At 60.6% G+C, this 14,609-nt stretch overlaps 1 protein-coding gene across 13 annotated transcripts in view; it reads left to right on the top strand.

Annotated features, from left to right (window-relative positions):
* Positions 1 to 14,609, top strand: part of PPP1R12B (protein phosphatase 1 regulatory subunit 12B) — an 84,098-nt gene that overhangs the window by 35,814 nt on the left and 33,675 nt on the right. For 9 of the 13 annotated variants that reach the window (XR_008425395.2, XM_053913312.1, XM_053913311.1 and 6 more), the window contains exons 13-16: positions 1,234 to 1,413; positions 12,034 to 12,124; positions 12,607 to 12,810; positions 14,407 to 14,584. Coding sequence is in view for 10 of the 13 variants with exons in the window: in XM_053913312.1 (XP_053769287.1) it covers positions 1,234 to 1,413; positions 12,034 to 12,124; positions 12,607 to 12,810; positions 14,407 to 14,584 (653 nt within the window). In the remaining 3 variants the exon portion in view is untranslated. Of the gene's footprint in view, positions 1 to 1,233; positions 1,414 to 8,373; positions 9,180 to 11,781; positions 12,125 to 12,606; positions 12,811 to 14,406; positions 14,585 to 14,609 lie in introns of those variants that run through there. The other 4 variants (XR_008425397.1, XM_053913318.2, XM_053913317.1 and 1 more) reach the window with 4 other exon arrangements.

Genomic DNA, 14,609 nt, shown 5'->3' with positions numbered 1-14,609 from the left:
GCACACTCTAAGGGTACGCAGTCATAGCCCAAGTCCCGCCCCATAATTCAGTGAGACGAGACTTCCCTGCAGACAGACCAAAATGTGTCATCAGCCTGGAAAGAGCTTCGGGTGAGGGGCTGAGAAGTCACCTTTTCAGAGCTCCAGCTCTGATTTTATTAGTGCTTCCTATGCACATCTCCATGTCTGAGGAATCATTTGCCTCGTTTTTCTAATTAAAAAAGACACACAGTTTTGCCTGTGTCCTTTGGACCTCAATTCCGAGCTACTCTGTGTCTGTGTTTGCATCTAGGTACCATGTGTAGACTTCCAGGGTCTGAGGGTTTGTTTCCAGCTTGTTCTAATGCGGTTATTTGAAAGTGAGCTTATAGATACTCGTGAGCATCCTTGGTTGTGGTGAGGAGGGGAAAATGCCCAGCTCTGTGGCATCATGATGGCCATTGCTTGTTCCGTCCCAGTGAGAGTCGGTGTTGGACCTGTTACCTGAGCACTGTGCTGCGGCATGGGCCGGGAGAGCTCGGGGTGTGGAGGGCAGAGCCCGCAGTTGGTTGCTCTGCTGAGAACAAAGGTCCCCCTTTCGTGCCAGCTACTGTGAGTACTCACAGGCCTGGTGTACGAGCCCACAGCGGAGGCCTCACCTGCAGCCCTGTTGGTGATGCTCAGACCCGAGTGAGTCAGGAACACGGATGGCTGGGCGTTTGGCTAAGTTGGAAGGGCACCACGGCTGAGCTGGGGGCAGGGCTGACCACCCGGGCTGGCAGAGGTTAGCAGGTGTCTCTGCGCAGTCCAAGAGGCAAGTCACCATCCAGGCCACAGCCCCACTGCCAAGGACTTGGGCAGGCAGAGGAGGCGCAGAAGCGGCTGCAGGGTCGCTTTTGGGTGTGGGCATGGGGCGTCCCGCCCTGGTGTGCAGGCAGGGCCGGGTGGCACTTGGGAGCATGGAAGCCCTCTAGCCTGTGTCACTGCCTTGCCTGGTACCTTAGCTAATTTTTTTAAATTTTAATCTCAAAAAAATTTTTTCATAAAATGTCACTCCTCAGGTAGAGGATGTCAGATGGAATACGTAATCACTCTGTTCTAAGATTTAAGAGCTCAGGACTTAAAAAGCCAACCAGCAACCAACATCTGAGTGAGCAGATTCTCTGGCTTGGCTTGTCTCTAACCGTCTGTCTCTGTGCTGTGTGGGGTACATGCCTGAACACACTCTTTGTGCTGTGTCCTTTCTGCTTTCAGGATCCCCAACAAGTCCCCGGCTGATGCCCCCGCAGAGAAGACAGACTCTGTCTCGTTGAGCACCCCGCTGTGTGTGATCACCAACCGGCCCCTGCCCAGCTCTGCCAGTGGGGTCTCAGCGGCCACTCTGCTGTCTGCGCCTGGCTCGGACTCCTCCGCGGGAGCCAGGGACCGGCGGAGGTGGGTCACACGGTGGTTTCGTTTGGGGTCTTGTGAGGTGGGGGTGCCAGGCAGGTGGGCCCAGTCTCAACTACATCTCTGAGAACAGACCTTAATCGTACAGTTCGGAGCTTGGGTTTTGCCTCAAGGAGGTTGCCGGTGGAGATCGCAATTATTTCTGATGATTTAATGGAGATGCCTGTCTGTCGTGGAGACAGGCTGTCTTCTCTCCGTGTGTCTGATGAGGTCATGGTCAGGCGTGTCCCCCACTTCGTGGTGGAGACCTGGACACGGAGAAGGCCGTGCGGTGTCCTCAGTCGCCCACGCTGACCAGCAGCAGAGAAAGGCAGTAATGAAATAAAAGGCTCAGAGGAATTGAGCAGGGCTGTGAAGTTTTAATTAACGTGGGAAGAAGCCCAGGGAAGGAAATGAAGACTCGACGATGGCATGATGGCAGGACGGTGACTTTGTAGGACATGTTAGAGTTTGTGGGGTCCACTTCGCAGAGAAATGGACACAGGAGAGATTCCAGGTGGAAGCTGGGAAGAGCTCTTTGCTCTGGGGTTCAGAGACCTGGGGAGATGTGACGAAGGGGCAGGGGCCGCCCTCGCCCTGGACAGAGTGTGAAGCGCCAGACCCACCGAAGACTGGCCGAGGAACCCCCTTTCCTCGGACAGGAGGAGGAGGCGAGCTCCACCAAAACGGAGGTTGCAGTGACTTCATTTGACTCTGAGTACCTAGAGGAAGCTTTTAACTGGTGAGCGTGTGTTTCCGTTGGTAAAGCCCGAGAATCTCACCCTCGAGATACGAGGAGCTGAGGGTTTTAGATGTTTGTTGTACGGAGCAACCTGGCTCAGGAGAAGAAGGGAGAGAAGACGTTGAGTTGAGAAAAACAGTGTTTTCTTCTTCTTCCTTCCTCCCTTCCTTTTTTGAATTTCTTTACATAAAAAGGGAAGAAGTTCTGCCTCTGGGCCCACAGATTGTAGCCAACAGCTGTGATCTTCCAGGGGCTGCCGCTGGGGAGTCCCACTGAGCTGGTGCTGGGCGTGCAGCTCTGTCCGCACGAGCTCCCACGGAGCTGAGGCTTCCCCTGGGAACTAAACGCTGTCTTTCATCAGCTGAGAAAACCCTGCTGAGCCGAGTGAGTGGAAGGAATTGAATTCGTCCCTCAGACCGCGGTCCTGAAAGAGCAGGCGGTGTGGGCACCCGTCAGGCAGAGCCGTTCTCTAGAGAGACCTCAAGGGCAGGTGGTTTCTCCCGCGACTTCTGTAGCCTGCGGTCCACGAGGTGACCCTGCCATGGGGGTGGATCGTGTCCCCGGACTGTTTTCTTCTGGCCACACCTGTTTACTGAGCCCCGAGGTAGCCCAGATGCACTGCAGCCCGAGGGAGGAGAGGATTAGATCAAGGTGTGACTGTGGTTTATCAGGCAGAGATGCTGGGGGGTGGGGCGGGTGACTAGGAGGTGTTCGATTTTACTGGGTGGTAAATGCTGCTGGTGAGGTGGGAGATGGCACAAGGTAGAGAAGTAGGAGGTGCGATGAAGAGCTGTGGGCATGTCGCCTGGTGGGACACACCCGGCGGCCAGTGGTGGTGAGACCCTGCTGAGGCCGCAGGACAGCATGTTGGGGAGAACCGGCCCTCTGCTGGGGACCAGGGCACAGTGTCCTGAGATAGCGGTGCTCAGATGGACACCAGGTGAAGAGAGGGGACAGGCGTCCAGGCAGACAGAGCTGAGAAGACACCAGGGTGGGAAGGAAGTGGAAGACACTGCCAGGTGCGCAGAGGGCTGGGCAGGAGGCAGGGGGCCAAGGCAGCCGATCTCCCTGCAGAGGCCAGTCTCCTGGCAGAGGCCTGGAGAAACTGCTTGGAACTGCGGTACAGGGACAGGGCTCACACACCGTGTCACCGATACCTCTCAGGCCGTGATCCTGTGGCTCTCAGCATGCTCACAGACATGTGAGCCAGCACCACGGGCAGTGCCAGCCCACTTTTGTTCCAGAAAGAGACCCCAGCCCGGGCCACCACCCCCACACCCCGTCCAGCTTGGGTGAGCAGTGGGGCTGAGGGGTGGCCGGAGCTGCCTGCAGAAGGCAGTAGCGCGATTGCTGGAAGTCACCCCAGGCCGCTGGTGCTGGGGAGGGAACGCAGGAAATTCACCGGGCGGGCTCAGCACGCCTGCACCTGCGTGGAGCGGATTTAGACGAGGAGGAAAAGCCTTCTGTGGCCGCATGGAGTCATGACGGCTGGTTAAGTGAAGCTAAGCGGGCTGCTCAGAACCTGCCAGGGTTGCTCCTCTCAGGGTGGAGAGTGGGGGCGCAGGGGGACGGGCTGCACAGCAGCTTCCATGTTTCTCTTTCTGTGTCCCCGGGGTGCTTCGGTTGTCTCTCTCACAGACGCCGAGACCAGGTCTGCGTGGGGCACCCCAGAAGTCTCCTAGCCGCGGGGAGCAGACCAAGCAGACTGGGTTCTCTGGAGGAACTGGAACTGCGCCCCCCCCACCCCTGCCGCTGGGGGATGCCCCTGGGCAAGTCAGCTGCGGAATGAGTTCATCAGATAAAACATCTCGTTTGCACAGTTACACAATTAAAGCCATTTAGTTTCTCCCTCTAGACAAACATAAGCTGAAAGAAAAAAACCACATTTTGAAAACAGCTAAATTTTCCTTCTAAAAAGCCTGCTGGGTGCAAGTTCTCCTTCTGAAGCTGCTGCTGTCTCACGGCGACTCCACGGCGGGACCGGGGCAGCATCCCTAGGGCTCTCGGAAGCCCTTAGTGACCGTTGGAACCAGTGGGGCCTCAAAACTGGCCAAACCCGACCCAGCCTCTGGACCCGCTGTCTCTGAGACCAGCTCCCCCGCTGGGCACCAGGAGCACGTGACTAGAGCCCACGTGGCTGCCTTTCTTGGAGACGCGAGTTCCGAGAGGGGCCTGGTGGGTGTGCTCACCTGGTGGCTGACGACCAGCCCCTGCCTCACGCCCTCCTCTTTACTTGGGACATTACCTACAGCTGCGGGGTTGAACGGTCACAGCCAGGTGCAAAAGGATGCTCAGGGACACCAGAGGATGCATGGGGACACCAGAGGATGCTCGGAGACACCCAGTAATAAACCAGGGAATGTGCGTGGCAGGTTGTCCCGGGAGCTACAGGTGGTCTGTATGCCTGCATTTCCCAAATCACCATTGTAATCAGGAGGTCACAGAAGAGCTTGAAAAATCTTCACTGCAGGGACAGAGGTCCTGTGATGTGAGTCAGTCTGTGAAGGTGGCCATCAGCACTGAGGAGTATACAGGAGTCAAGATCCGAGGTTTGCAGGGGTGTAGGTAACTTACGATTTTGCTGGATGAGCTGGGGGTGGGGCTTCTAAAACAGCTACCTGTCCTAAGAAGGGCACACACGGTCTTGGATTTGCCAAGGTCCTTTTTTCATCCTGCAAAGCTTGAGTGCGCACAAATGCATCTCCGTCACGCCAGGGAAGGGACAGGAGTGAGGCCCATGCTGGGTGGAAATGTGAGCCCTGTGAGCGTGGCATAATGGGCCGCCTGCCACGCCGTGGTTGGTGGCAGGCTGGGGGGGGCACACCCCTCTTCTCCCTCCTCTCAGAGCCCATGCACCCCCCTCCTTTGAGATGGGGAACGAAGGCTTGGGTTTGGCAGCCCAGTGTGTGGGTCCCTAGCCCCAGGCACCCAGGTCACTGCTGTGCAGCTGTGCGGCTTCTGAGACCCACAGGCTTGGCCGACTGTGAGGGATGGTGGTCAGCAGAGAGCTGGACAGGGAGACTGGGCCTCCTGCGCCCAGTGGCACACAGTGGTGGTTGAGCTGGGTTTCCAAAGCTCCAAGTTTTCCTTAGTGACCAAGTGTAAACAGCCCCCGGGGCTAATATTAGCATCTGAGAGAGTTGGTCCCTGAGCCCCCTGCTCTGCCCCTCTGGGGCTACTTCCACTGCCCAGCCCCTGCCCTGGGTTTTACGGCTCCCTTTTTATGGGCACCCTTTCTTTCCTTTGTGGAAATGGCTACAACAGCTTTTCAGCACAAGAAACTAAAAGTGGTTTTTCTTTCCCCCAACAGCCCATGTGTGGCTCTGCTTTGCTGGGTCAGGATACGGTCAGTCCTGGCCGAGTCCCTGGGGGTCCCCATGAGCCACAGGGTTATTCCTGCTCGGGTGACGCTGTCCACAGATTAACTTGGCCTCCTCCTTGGAAGGCTGGAAATTGAAACCGAGCGATCAAACTCTGAGTCATGGTTTTTAAAAGTCCTTGGACTCATCCGTCTGTCGGCAAGGTGAGACCGACAGTTGTCCGCCTGAGAAGGGCTCTGAGATAGAGGGTCCTCCCGTCTGGCAGATTTGTGCGCGGTGAGCATCTCCTGCAGTGCTCGCCCAGGCCTCCCTGCCTACATGGAGACCAGGCAGGGAGGGGCTGTGCTGTGCTCCCAGCCTGCAGGGCCCTGGTGTCGAGGTCGGGTCTCCTGTGGTGCAGCCTGGCCGCTCACCCACACGGTCCTGGTGCCCACTCCCGGGGCACGCCCTCCATGCACCGCCGTCTCACGTCACCAAGTTGCCGCCACCCTCTGTGCACCTGCGCGAATGCAGCCCCACTGCCACCGGCTTGCGTGTCACTGGGACAAAACATGCTTCTCTGAGTCAGGAAGGTCCCTGCCGTCACCGCCAAACTAGGCGGTGGAGGGGGGTAAAGAGCCCTGGGGGCTGGGCTGCGGTGCGAGTCGGTTCCGAGGTGACGCCCTGTGGAGCCCATGGCAGCGCCACTGCAGGCCTATGTCCTGACACAGGGGTGGGGTGCTGCTGGTGCTGCCGACGGGCTCTTCCGGGGCAGCACACGCCCTAAGGGCAGCTGTGTGGCGAGTGCGCAGCTATGAGTGTACTGGAAAACCACCGGCCGGCACGCCTGCGCAGCCTGCGAGCCCGTTTCAGTGGAGGGTGGAAGGGAGGATGGCCCGGGCGCCGGCCACCTGGAGAGGGCCCGGGTGAGGCCTCTGCACCAGGCCTCCGGCCTTCGGTGCAAGCCTGCTGCCTTTCCCCTCTCTCCTGCTGACACGGCTGTTGTGGCATGAACTCAGTTCCCCGGGGCAGTGGCCTCTGTCACACCAGCTCTCACTCGGGAGGGGCCTGAGAACGCCCCTCCCTGCAGGCGGGCACACAGCCTCTGAGACCCTGTCCCACCCCCAGCACTGCAGAGACGCCTGCCCCTCAGGGTCCTCACCGCCTTCACCTCCTCCCGACCAGGGCTCTTTCTCCCTAGTGTCGAGGGGCCAGAACCTCGTGCCCTCGTTCATCCCTCTCTCCTGCGAGCTGGTTTTCCCAACTGGAACTGGACAGCCGCGTGTAATGGCCCCACGAAGTGGGCTCTGGTGTTCCCTGGGGGAACACAGCCAGGGTAGCTGCCTGGTTGCTGAACCCCGGGCTTCTGGGCAAGTTGCTGCGCAGGTGTGCCGCCAGGCGTGTCCCACCAGCCTGACCCCCGGCCGGGGTGACCGGCTATGGCAGTGAGTGGCCCCCTGCCCTCCCTGGGGTTGTGGACACCGGAGGCCCAGGTCGTTGGTCTCCACACTCTGGGGCCGGCACTGAAGGCTGCCTGGGGCCTGGCTGCGCGGGGGGTGGGTGCTCAGGGCAGGCTTGGAGGGGCTGGTGAACGGGTCAGTGGGGATGCGTGGTGCCTGGTGTGGTTGTGACGGTCACTGCTGCAGCTGCGCGTCAGGTGGCCACTCGGTGGAACCGCCGAGTCTGCGCATGTAGCCCGGATGTTTCCTGACTCATCTTGGAGGTGTGGAGGACGAGTGTCCAGGTAAAACGCACACCTGCGGAGTCGGGTGCGATCATCCCAGAGCCCGTGTGGGCATGGGATCACCCTCGTCCTCGCCCTCGGTGTTCCCAGCGCAGCGCACCCAGCTGGCAGCCCAACCACAGCCCCACTTGGCCCTCGTGTGCGGGGCCCGGCAACCCCAGACGCCCGCCCAGTGCCTCTGCAGGTCGGATCTCAGACTTCGTGGCCAATTAACCCGCAGGACACCAGGGGCTTCCTAGGGTGCTTTCTGTTGGGGTTTCCTCCATCGCACAGTCTGGCACATGGCAGGCCGCGGTGGTGTCTCGTGTGCGGTGTCTGTTGTGTCCAGCAGGTGGCAGATCAGGGACATCCCCAGGACAGGCATGCTCCAGGGGAGGGTTCCTGGGCAGGGTTCCCGGGCAGGGCACAGGCGTCCCAGGCCTGGAGGCCCCATGGACTGGCCCCGGGGCGCCCTTTCCCGTGGGAGCCACAGCGCAAGGTGTGAAGTGCCCAGGCTGCAAGGTAGGCGACTCGTCTCTTCAGCCAGGCGCACAGTAGGCCTCTCAGGCAGGCCCCTCGCCTCCTCAGCCTCAGTTGCCGTTTCTGTGGTCAGTGGTGTGTCCAGAGCGGGGGGAGACAGGCGGCAGGGCACCCAGGGCGGCGCCCTCCAGGCGGAGGCCACCGGACACGATGAGGGGCAGCGCGGCAGGTGTGCACGGACAGGTGTGGGGCTTCTCTGAGACGTGCGGGAGGTGTGAGTGGGCGAGGGGATTGGTGTGGTAGACGCTTGTTCCAGGCCAGGGCCCCTGGGGGCATGTCACCCTCGCAGCTTTGTGGAAGTGGCTCTCGTGTCTGCGTATGGTGTGTCTTCCTGATCCGCCCCATCACCATCAATGATGACATGAGCCCCTCAGCCACAGAGGCAGGGTTCACGGCCTGCAGGGCGGGCCACCTGGAGAGTCGCCGGAGGACAGACGACTTGCGTCGTCCCCATGCGGGAGGGCGCCCCCCCACCCCACTGGACAAGGGGAGTTGATGGGCAGTGGTGACCCCGGCATCGAGCGCACTGGTGTCTGGGGACCCTGCTGAGCCCCGGGGGCCACCACCTCCCTCGCCTCCCCTCCCCTCGCCTTGGCCGGACGGCAGCCGAGAGCACTCTAGTTCCTGGGGTGCTGGCGCTAAGGCTGCATCTCTCCCCGCAGCCGTACACCTCTCCTGCCGTCTACTTCCATGAGTCTGCAGCCACCTCGCCACTGTGCAGGCCTATGCAGGGAGGTCCAATCTGTCCTGGGAGCTGTCGTCGAGGGGGCAGAGGGCCAGGCCGGCAGGACAGCAGCCGCTCTGTGTCGTACTGACAGCGTCTCCGGGGTGGGCGCCCAGCACGGCCTCGCCCCCCTGCAGAAACGTGGAACCACCCCACAGCGCCCCTGAGGAGCACGGGGAGAAGGGGCTTCATCTCGGGCGGAAGCCACATCAGCTGCTGGGCAGCAGCTGCCAGGCCGCCTGTCATGTGGTCTGTGGGAAGCAAGCTGGGTCCCATGTTCGTGTCTCATAAGTGGATTCCAGGGACACTGACTATGGCGTCCAGTGCGGGAGCCAGTAGCCATGGGTGTCGCTCTTCAGATTGAAGTCGATTACAGTCTAAATTTAAATTCAAGCTCCCCATCACACCGGCCGCATGTAAGTGCTCGGTGGCCATCTGCGACAATGACTTCATGGTGGACAGCGGGCGTCACACAGTGTTCTGTTGACCTTCGTCCCCCAAAGGGGTGGCCTGCGGAGTGTGGCGAGGATGCGTTTCTGTGGGGGACTTGGAGCCCCTTTGTCCAGAACCTGTGTAGACGTGGGTCACCACGGTTCCAACCAGACGGGACTATCAGTGGCAGCCTCACCCCTAGTTTTGTAGGGGAGGTCACTCAGGTCCTGAGAGAGTGAGTGGCTCCCAGGTGGTCACACGAGCAGCTCGTGCGGGGCTGCCAGGTGGGTGCTTGCCCCGCTGCTGCCCCGCTGGGCCCCCCGTTCCTGAGGAGGAATAGCAAGGAGCCCCTGAGCTACTGCCACAGGCGGTCTGTTCAGCCTTAAGGTGGGGGCGGCAGCCTGGAAATGTAAAACTCACCCATCCCAGGCAGCGTCGGTGACAGCAACTTCTGGGAGCTACCGAATGTAGGACGCCTTTGTCCATGATGCCTGGCGTCGCCAGATTCAGGGAAGGAGCCCTCCTGCTCTGCAACCCACGCGGCTCGAGCTCCGTGGTGCCGGCTGGGGGCACGCCTGGCCTGTGAGCAAATGGTGCTGCGCCCCTGGCTGCATATCTGCATGTTCCCTCAGGCCTTGACCCGCGTCTGCACAGTCGGAACAGCCACCCTCTCTGCCATGGGCTTGGAACTGGACGCCTGCCACCTTCAAGTCACGAAGGCCCTCAGCCTCAGCCTGTCGTTCTGGGATTCCTGCGTCTTCAGCGCAGGTCTCTGAAATACCCGTGCCTGCCTGTTCTTATATGGGGGACAAAGTTCGGGGACAACAGGCTGTCTTGTGAGACAGTCAGACACCCTGTAACTGATGAGCACCCTCCCTGGGGCTAGAAAAGACTCTCTCCACGTGGTCTCCTCCCTGCGTGATGTGGACGTTCCCACCTCTCTGTGGGTGGCTGGCCTGCAGGGCTCCTCCCGGCCATTTCAAACCCATCTCCCAGAGGGTCCAGACAAGAATTCACGGCTATCCTTCCTTCCCCGCTTGAAGTAGTTCTAGTTTTCAAGCCCTTCGGACCTTCGTGGAGAACGTTTCCAAGGGAATCGAGACCCGGGGGGAGGCTGTCGCAGCACACCCTGCCCATCTTTCGTTCCCACGTTAACCGCCGTGGAGCCATCACTGTGGAGGCCGTGGTCACGTCCTGGCCATGGCAGCTGACCCCAGAGGACGCCCTGCATGCCAGGCAGGCCAGCCTGCTCTGGAAAGTAGGCGCTGCGGTGAGAATTTGAACCCACAGCTGTCTCTAAATGAGTCAAGTGGGCAGGCAGGGGCTGAAGGGCGAGGGGGCGGGGACTGAGCATCTCCGCTGCGGGCTGGGTGGCTGGGTGGCGAGGGTCCGGAAGCCACCGCCTGCACTGCAGGAAACCTGACGCACGAGGACACACGGTGACACTAATTGGACTGTGTGCGGTGCCGTCTAGCACACGCCCTGCAGGCCCCAGGAAGCTGGGGGGTAGCTCCTGCGGGGGTGCCGTCTCCCCGAAACCGGCGCCACGGTCTCTTGCACCTGAGTGTGTGGCAGACGTTTGCCTGGACGAAGTGGGCCGTCACTTCAGGTATCTGATGCCAGTGACAAAGTTTGAGATTTCGAGCAAAAGTTAGAATTTTAGGAAAACTTGTACCCACCACCGTGGCAACATGGCTGACTGCTTCTGACGTGTGAGGACCATCCCAAGACCAAAGTGACACTGAAACGCAGTTTTTATTTCCGTGTTTATTCTCCCTGTGGTGTAGCCGACGCACAGCTTGGTGTTGGTCTTGGGAGCACAGCACAGCGATGTGGTGCTTTTGTGCCTCGTGAGGTGATCGCAGCAAGTCCAGCGCGCACCCCTCCCCGCACACAGGCACCGGTGTCTCCCCTTGTGCGGAGGACTTTTAGGGTCCACTTGCTCTCTTCGCAGCTCTCAGACATTCCGTGCGGGGTTGTCAACTCCGGTCACGCCCTGTGCACTGGACCTCGGGACAGACCCGCCCCACAGCTGGAAGTCTGCACCTTTGACCCCTGCACCCCACTGCCCACCTCACTCGCCTCTGGCACCCGCCCGCCTGCTGTCTGTCTGCAAGTTCGGGCTCTTTGAGATTCTGTGAATGAGTTTGACTATACCATCTGCCTGTCTCTCACTGACGTACCTCCCTCAGCTAGTGCCCTGGAGGTCCGTGGGTGTTGGTGCCAGTGGCAGGGTTTCCTTCCTCTCGTGGCTGAGTGTGTTCCAGTGTGTGAATGCGCCACATCTCCTTCACCCACTCCCCGTCGGTGGGCACTTAGGGGGCCTCCGAGTCTTGGCTGCTGGGAATGACGCCACTGGGAACGTGGGGGCAGGTGGCTCCTGCAGCGTGTGCTTCCTCCGGGGAAACGCCCAGACGTGGATGGCTGGGCCCCGTCGCCGTCGTCCTGTTCTCGGCGTTCGGAGGAGCTGCACGCTGCTTCCCACGGTGGCTGCGCCTGTGCACAGCCCCACCCACAGTGCACGAGGGCTGCCTTTCTCCCTCGTCCTCGCCAGCACTTGTCGCTGCTTGTCTTCTGATCACTGCCCTTCCGGCAAGGGTGAGGTGACAGCTCGCTGTGGTTCTGACTTGGGTTTCCCCAGCGAGGGTGACGCGTGCCACCTTCTCACGCACCTGTCGGCCATCTGTGCGTCCTCTTGGGGAGAATGTCTGTTGCGATTCTCTGCCCGTTTTTTGATCACGTTACCAAGATGGGAAGTATAGGCCTAAATGGTTAAAGAACTCGAACCCTTGTTTCAAACCTTCCCCTAAAGAGCATTGCAAATTCAGTGGCTCGTTGGCGAACTTTCAGTTATTTGAGGAGGAAGAAACTGCAGTCTTACACAAACTCTCCCCAAAACTCTCCCCAAAAACAGACAAGGAGAAAACTTGGTGACGTGCACGACCTTGCTGCCCAGACCTGGCCGGGGTCATAAGGCGTCACTACAGGCCAGCCTCTCGCATGAACCTGGATGGAGAGCCCGAACTAAAGACACTGATCTGTGTACAGAGACCAAGCTGCGCTGACCCCAAGAACGCAGCGCCGCCCTGTGGCCCAACTCCCACCATCTCCGAGGGTGGGGGTCGCTGAGGGCGGCAGTGGAGGCCTCACGTCTCCCGCCCTGCAGGTCCTATCTGACGCCCGTCCGCGACGAGGAGGCTGAGTCTCTGCGGAAAGCGCGCTCCAGGCAAGCTCGGCAGACCCGCAGGTCCACGCAGGTGAGTGTGGCCTCCCTCCCTGCCCTTGGACAATCCCCGGCCCCACTGCTTGGGGGCCGGTAGACGGAGCGCTGTCACCTGGCAGCGACAAGGGGCCAGGCCTGACCCCCACCGATGCTGCAGGGTGGGGGGGGGGCCAGGCCTGAGGAGACGCGGGGTGAGAGGAGGGAGTCAGGCCTGACCCCACTTACAGGCGGATCCCAAGAAACTGGCAGCACAGGGGCCTTTGGGGGCAGGGGCTCCTTTTGGGGCTTGAACATTCTGGCATTGAGTTGGAGTGATGGAATATGCCAGAAGCCACTGAATCATACACTCCAGGGGGTTATGCTGCGTGGGTCGCACTCAGTAATAAACGGGGGAGCTGGGGAGTGGGGAGGACCTTGATGGGCAGCCTGGTTTCAACAGCTCCGCCTGGAGTTGGATGTGTGAGGTCTCGGGGGACTGGGCCAGGCCAGAGCCCCCTGACCTGCGGTGTCCCCCAGGGAGTGACACTCACGGACCTGCAGGAGGCAGAGCGGACCTTTAGCCGGTCACGGGCCGAGCGGCAGGCCCAGGACCAGCCTGGCCAGAAACCCGTGGGCACCGAGGGGCTGGAGGGCCAAGCCAAGAGGCCTGAGCCGGCCGCAACCGCCACAGAGGACACCAGGGAGGGTGGTCAGCCCTCAATCCAGAGTCTGCAGGAAGAGGTGAGCTGTGTCTGCCCCCGCTGTGCCCGGCTGGGTGGGGGTGGTCTGCTCCTGACCCTTGGCGCGCGTGGCTGCTTCTCAGCACGCGGCTGGCAGGAACACCGCCAGCCGAGTCACTGGGAGGCTCACCCGGTCCCCTGGAGTTGGCAGACGTTCTCCAGATGTGCTGAGCTGTGACGTTAACGCTGTTGGTCTCAGGTGCGCAGCGTGGTGATTTGCTGCACGTCCACACCGGGACGTGGTCCCATAGTGAGTCCCGTACGCTGGGTCTGACCCGATGCAGCTCGCTCTGCTAGAGAACAGGTGCCCTGACAGGAGGGGCCGCGGTGTGGCGCGGTGCTGGTGGAAGTGCGGTCGTTGTTTACACTGGCCTCGTGTGCACCGCTGTAGACCTGCTGACGTGGTTAACTCTTAAAGCTGCCCTCCGAGGCCCCCCGTGACCGGGAGGAAGCGAAGTCAGAGACGGAGAGTGCCCGGCATGTCACCCACAGAGACGTGTTAAGCAAGGGTCTGGCCGTGGGCGCACAGGCCCCACAGCCCACTGTCTCCAAGTGCTGGCCAACCACAGGGCTTCTGGAGTGGCCTCAGCCCTGAGCACACACGGGTGCCACTATGTGGTGGGTGGTGGTGGACTGGGGGTCGTGTTTTGAGTGGATGCCACCTGGCCTTCGTGCCTACATACCCATTTTCTCTGATGTCATCAGTCCCCCTCCTTTGCTCTCTCAGAAGTGTTCTGGCCAGATGGGCACTCTTTAGGTGTCGGCGTGGTTTCGGGGTGGGGGGGAAGCAGCCTCCCACGCAGACGCCGACAGCCAGGCTGCTGAGCCCGTGGTGGGGCTGCCCCTTCAGCAGCTGCCCTTTGTTACGTGCTTGCTTCCAGGCTCCACTCTCAGCAGTTCCACACTTGTCTCCGTGAACCCCCACAGCCCCTCCAAGAGGCGGGGCCCCTGCGTGGCCCACGAGGACACTGCGGCTTAGAGGGTTGGGGAGCTTGTTCAGGCCGTGCAGCCAGCAGGTGGTGGCGCGGGAATGCGAGCCACATTCTGCCTGACTCTGAAGCTTGCTGTGTTTTATTGCTTCTGGCTTTATAATTTACAAACAAAAAAGCATGCAGTCTCCAGAAGCAGTAAGAATTCCTCTCTCTCTGCATCTTTGTTGAACCCAGCCGAGGCTTCTTGCCGGGCTCTCTGTCCTCACACCCAGGGGAGCACCCGGCACCCTGCCAGGGCCGGTGGGGCCTGTTCTCAGGCAATAGCAATGCTCGATTTTCCGACCTAGACCCTCTGGTGCTTCATCCTGAAGAGTCACCGTCCCTCCTACTTTTATTCCAAAATCAGAGGGGTTTCCATCAGAGGTCAGTGCTGCCTGGTGCCCTTGTGCCAACGCAGGAGCCGCCCTCCTGCTGTTGCCAGGATGGGGCCCAGAAGCTGACTCCCTCCTAGCAGGTTAACTTGGGCTCGGCTCAGCAGCTGGGTGCCGAGCATCTGCCACTGGCCATCCTCTTGGTGTAGAAAAAGCCCATTTTCAGTAAACTTGTTACGTGTATGCTTTTGGTGGATGTGACCTCTAACCTCTTACCCTGTGGGTCATCTCCAGCCTGCACATGGTCGCCTGAGGGCTGCAGCCCAGGCCGATGAGCCCACAGCTGCCGTGTCCCCATCCGCCTCAGGGCCCCCCCTCTACACCAGCGCCTACCTGCTGCGGACGGGCAGACCCTCAGCCCCTGACTCGTTTGACTCAGAGCGTCTGGGGACGAAGGAGGCAGACACGGACGGTGCGTAGAGCTTCCAGAAACGCGG

The sequence above is a fragment of the Desmodus rotundus genome, chromosome 10 (assembly GCF_022682495.2).
Source record: "Desmodus rotundus isolate HL8 chromosome 10, HLdesRot8A.1, whole genome shotgun sequence".
Taxonomy (NCBI): Eukaryota; Metazoa; Chordata; class Mammalia; order Chiroptera; family Phyllostomidae; genus Desmodus; species Desmodus rotundus.
Note: the sequence above shows the minus strand (reverse complement) of the source record. Positions and strands in the feature narration are given on the sequence as shown.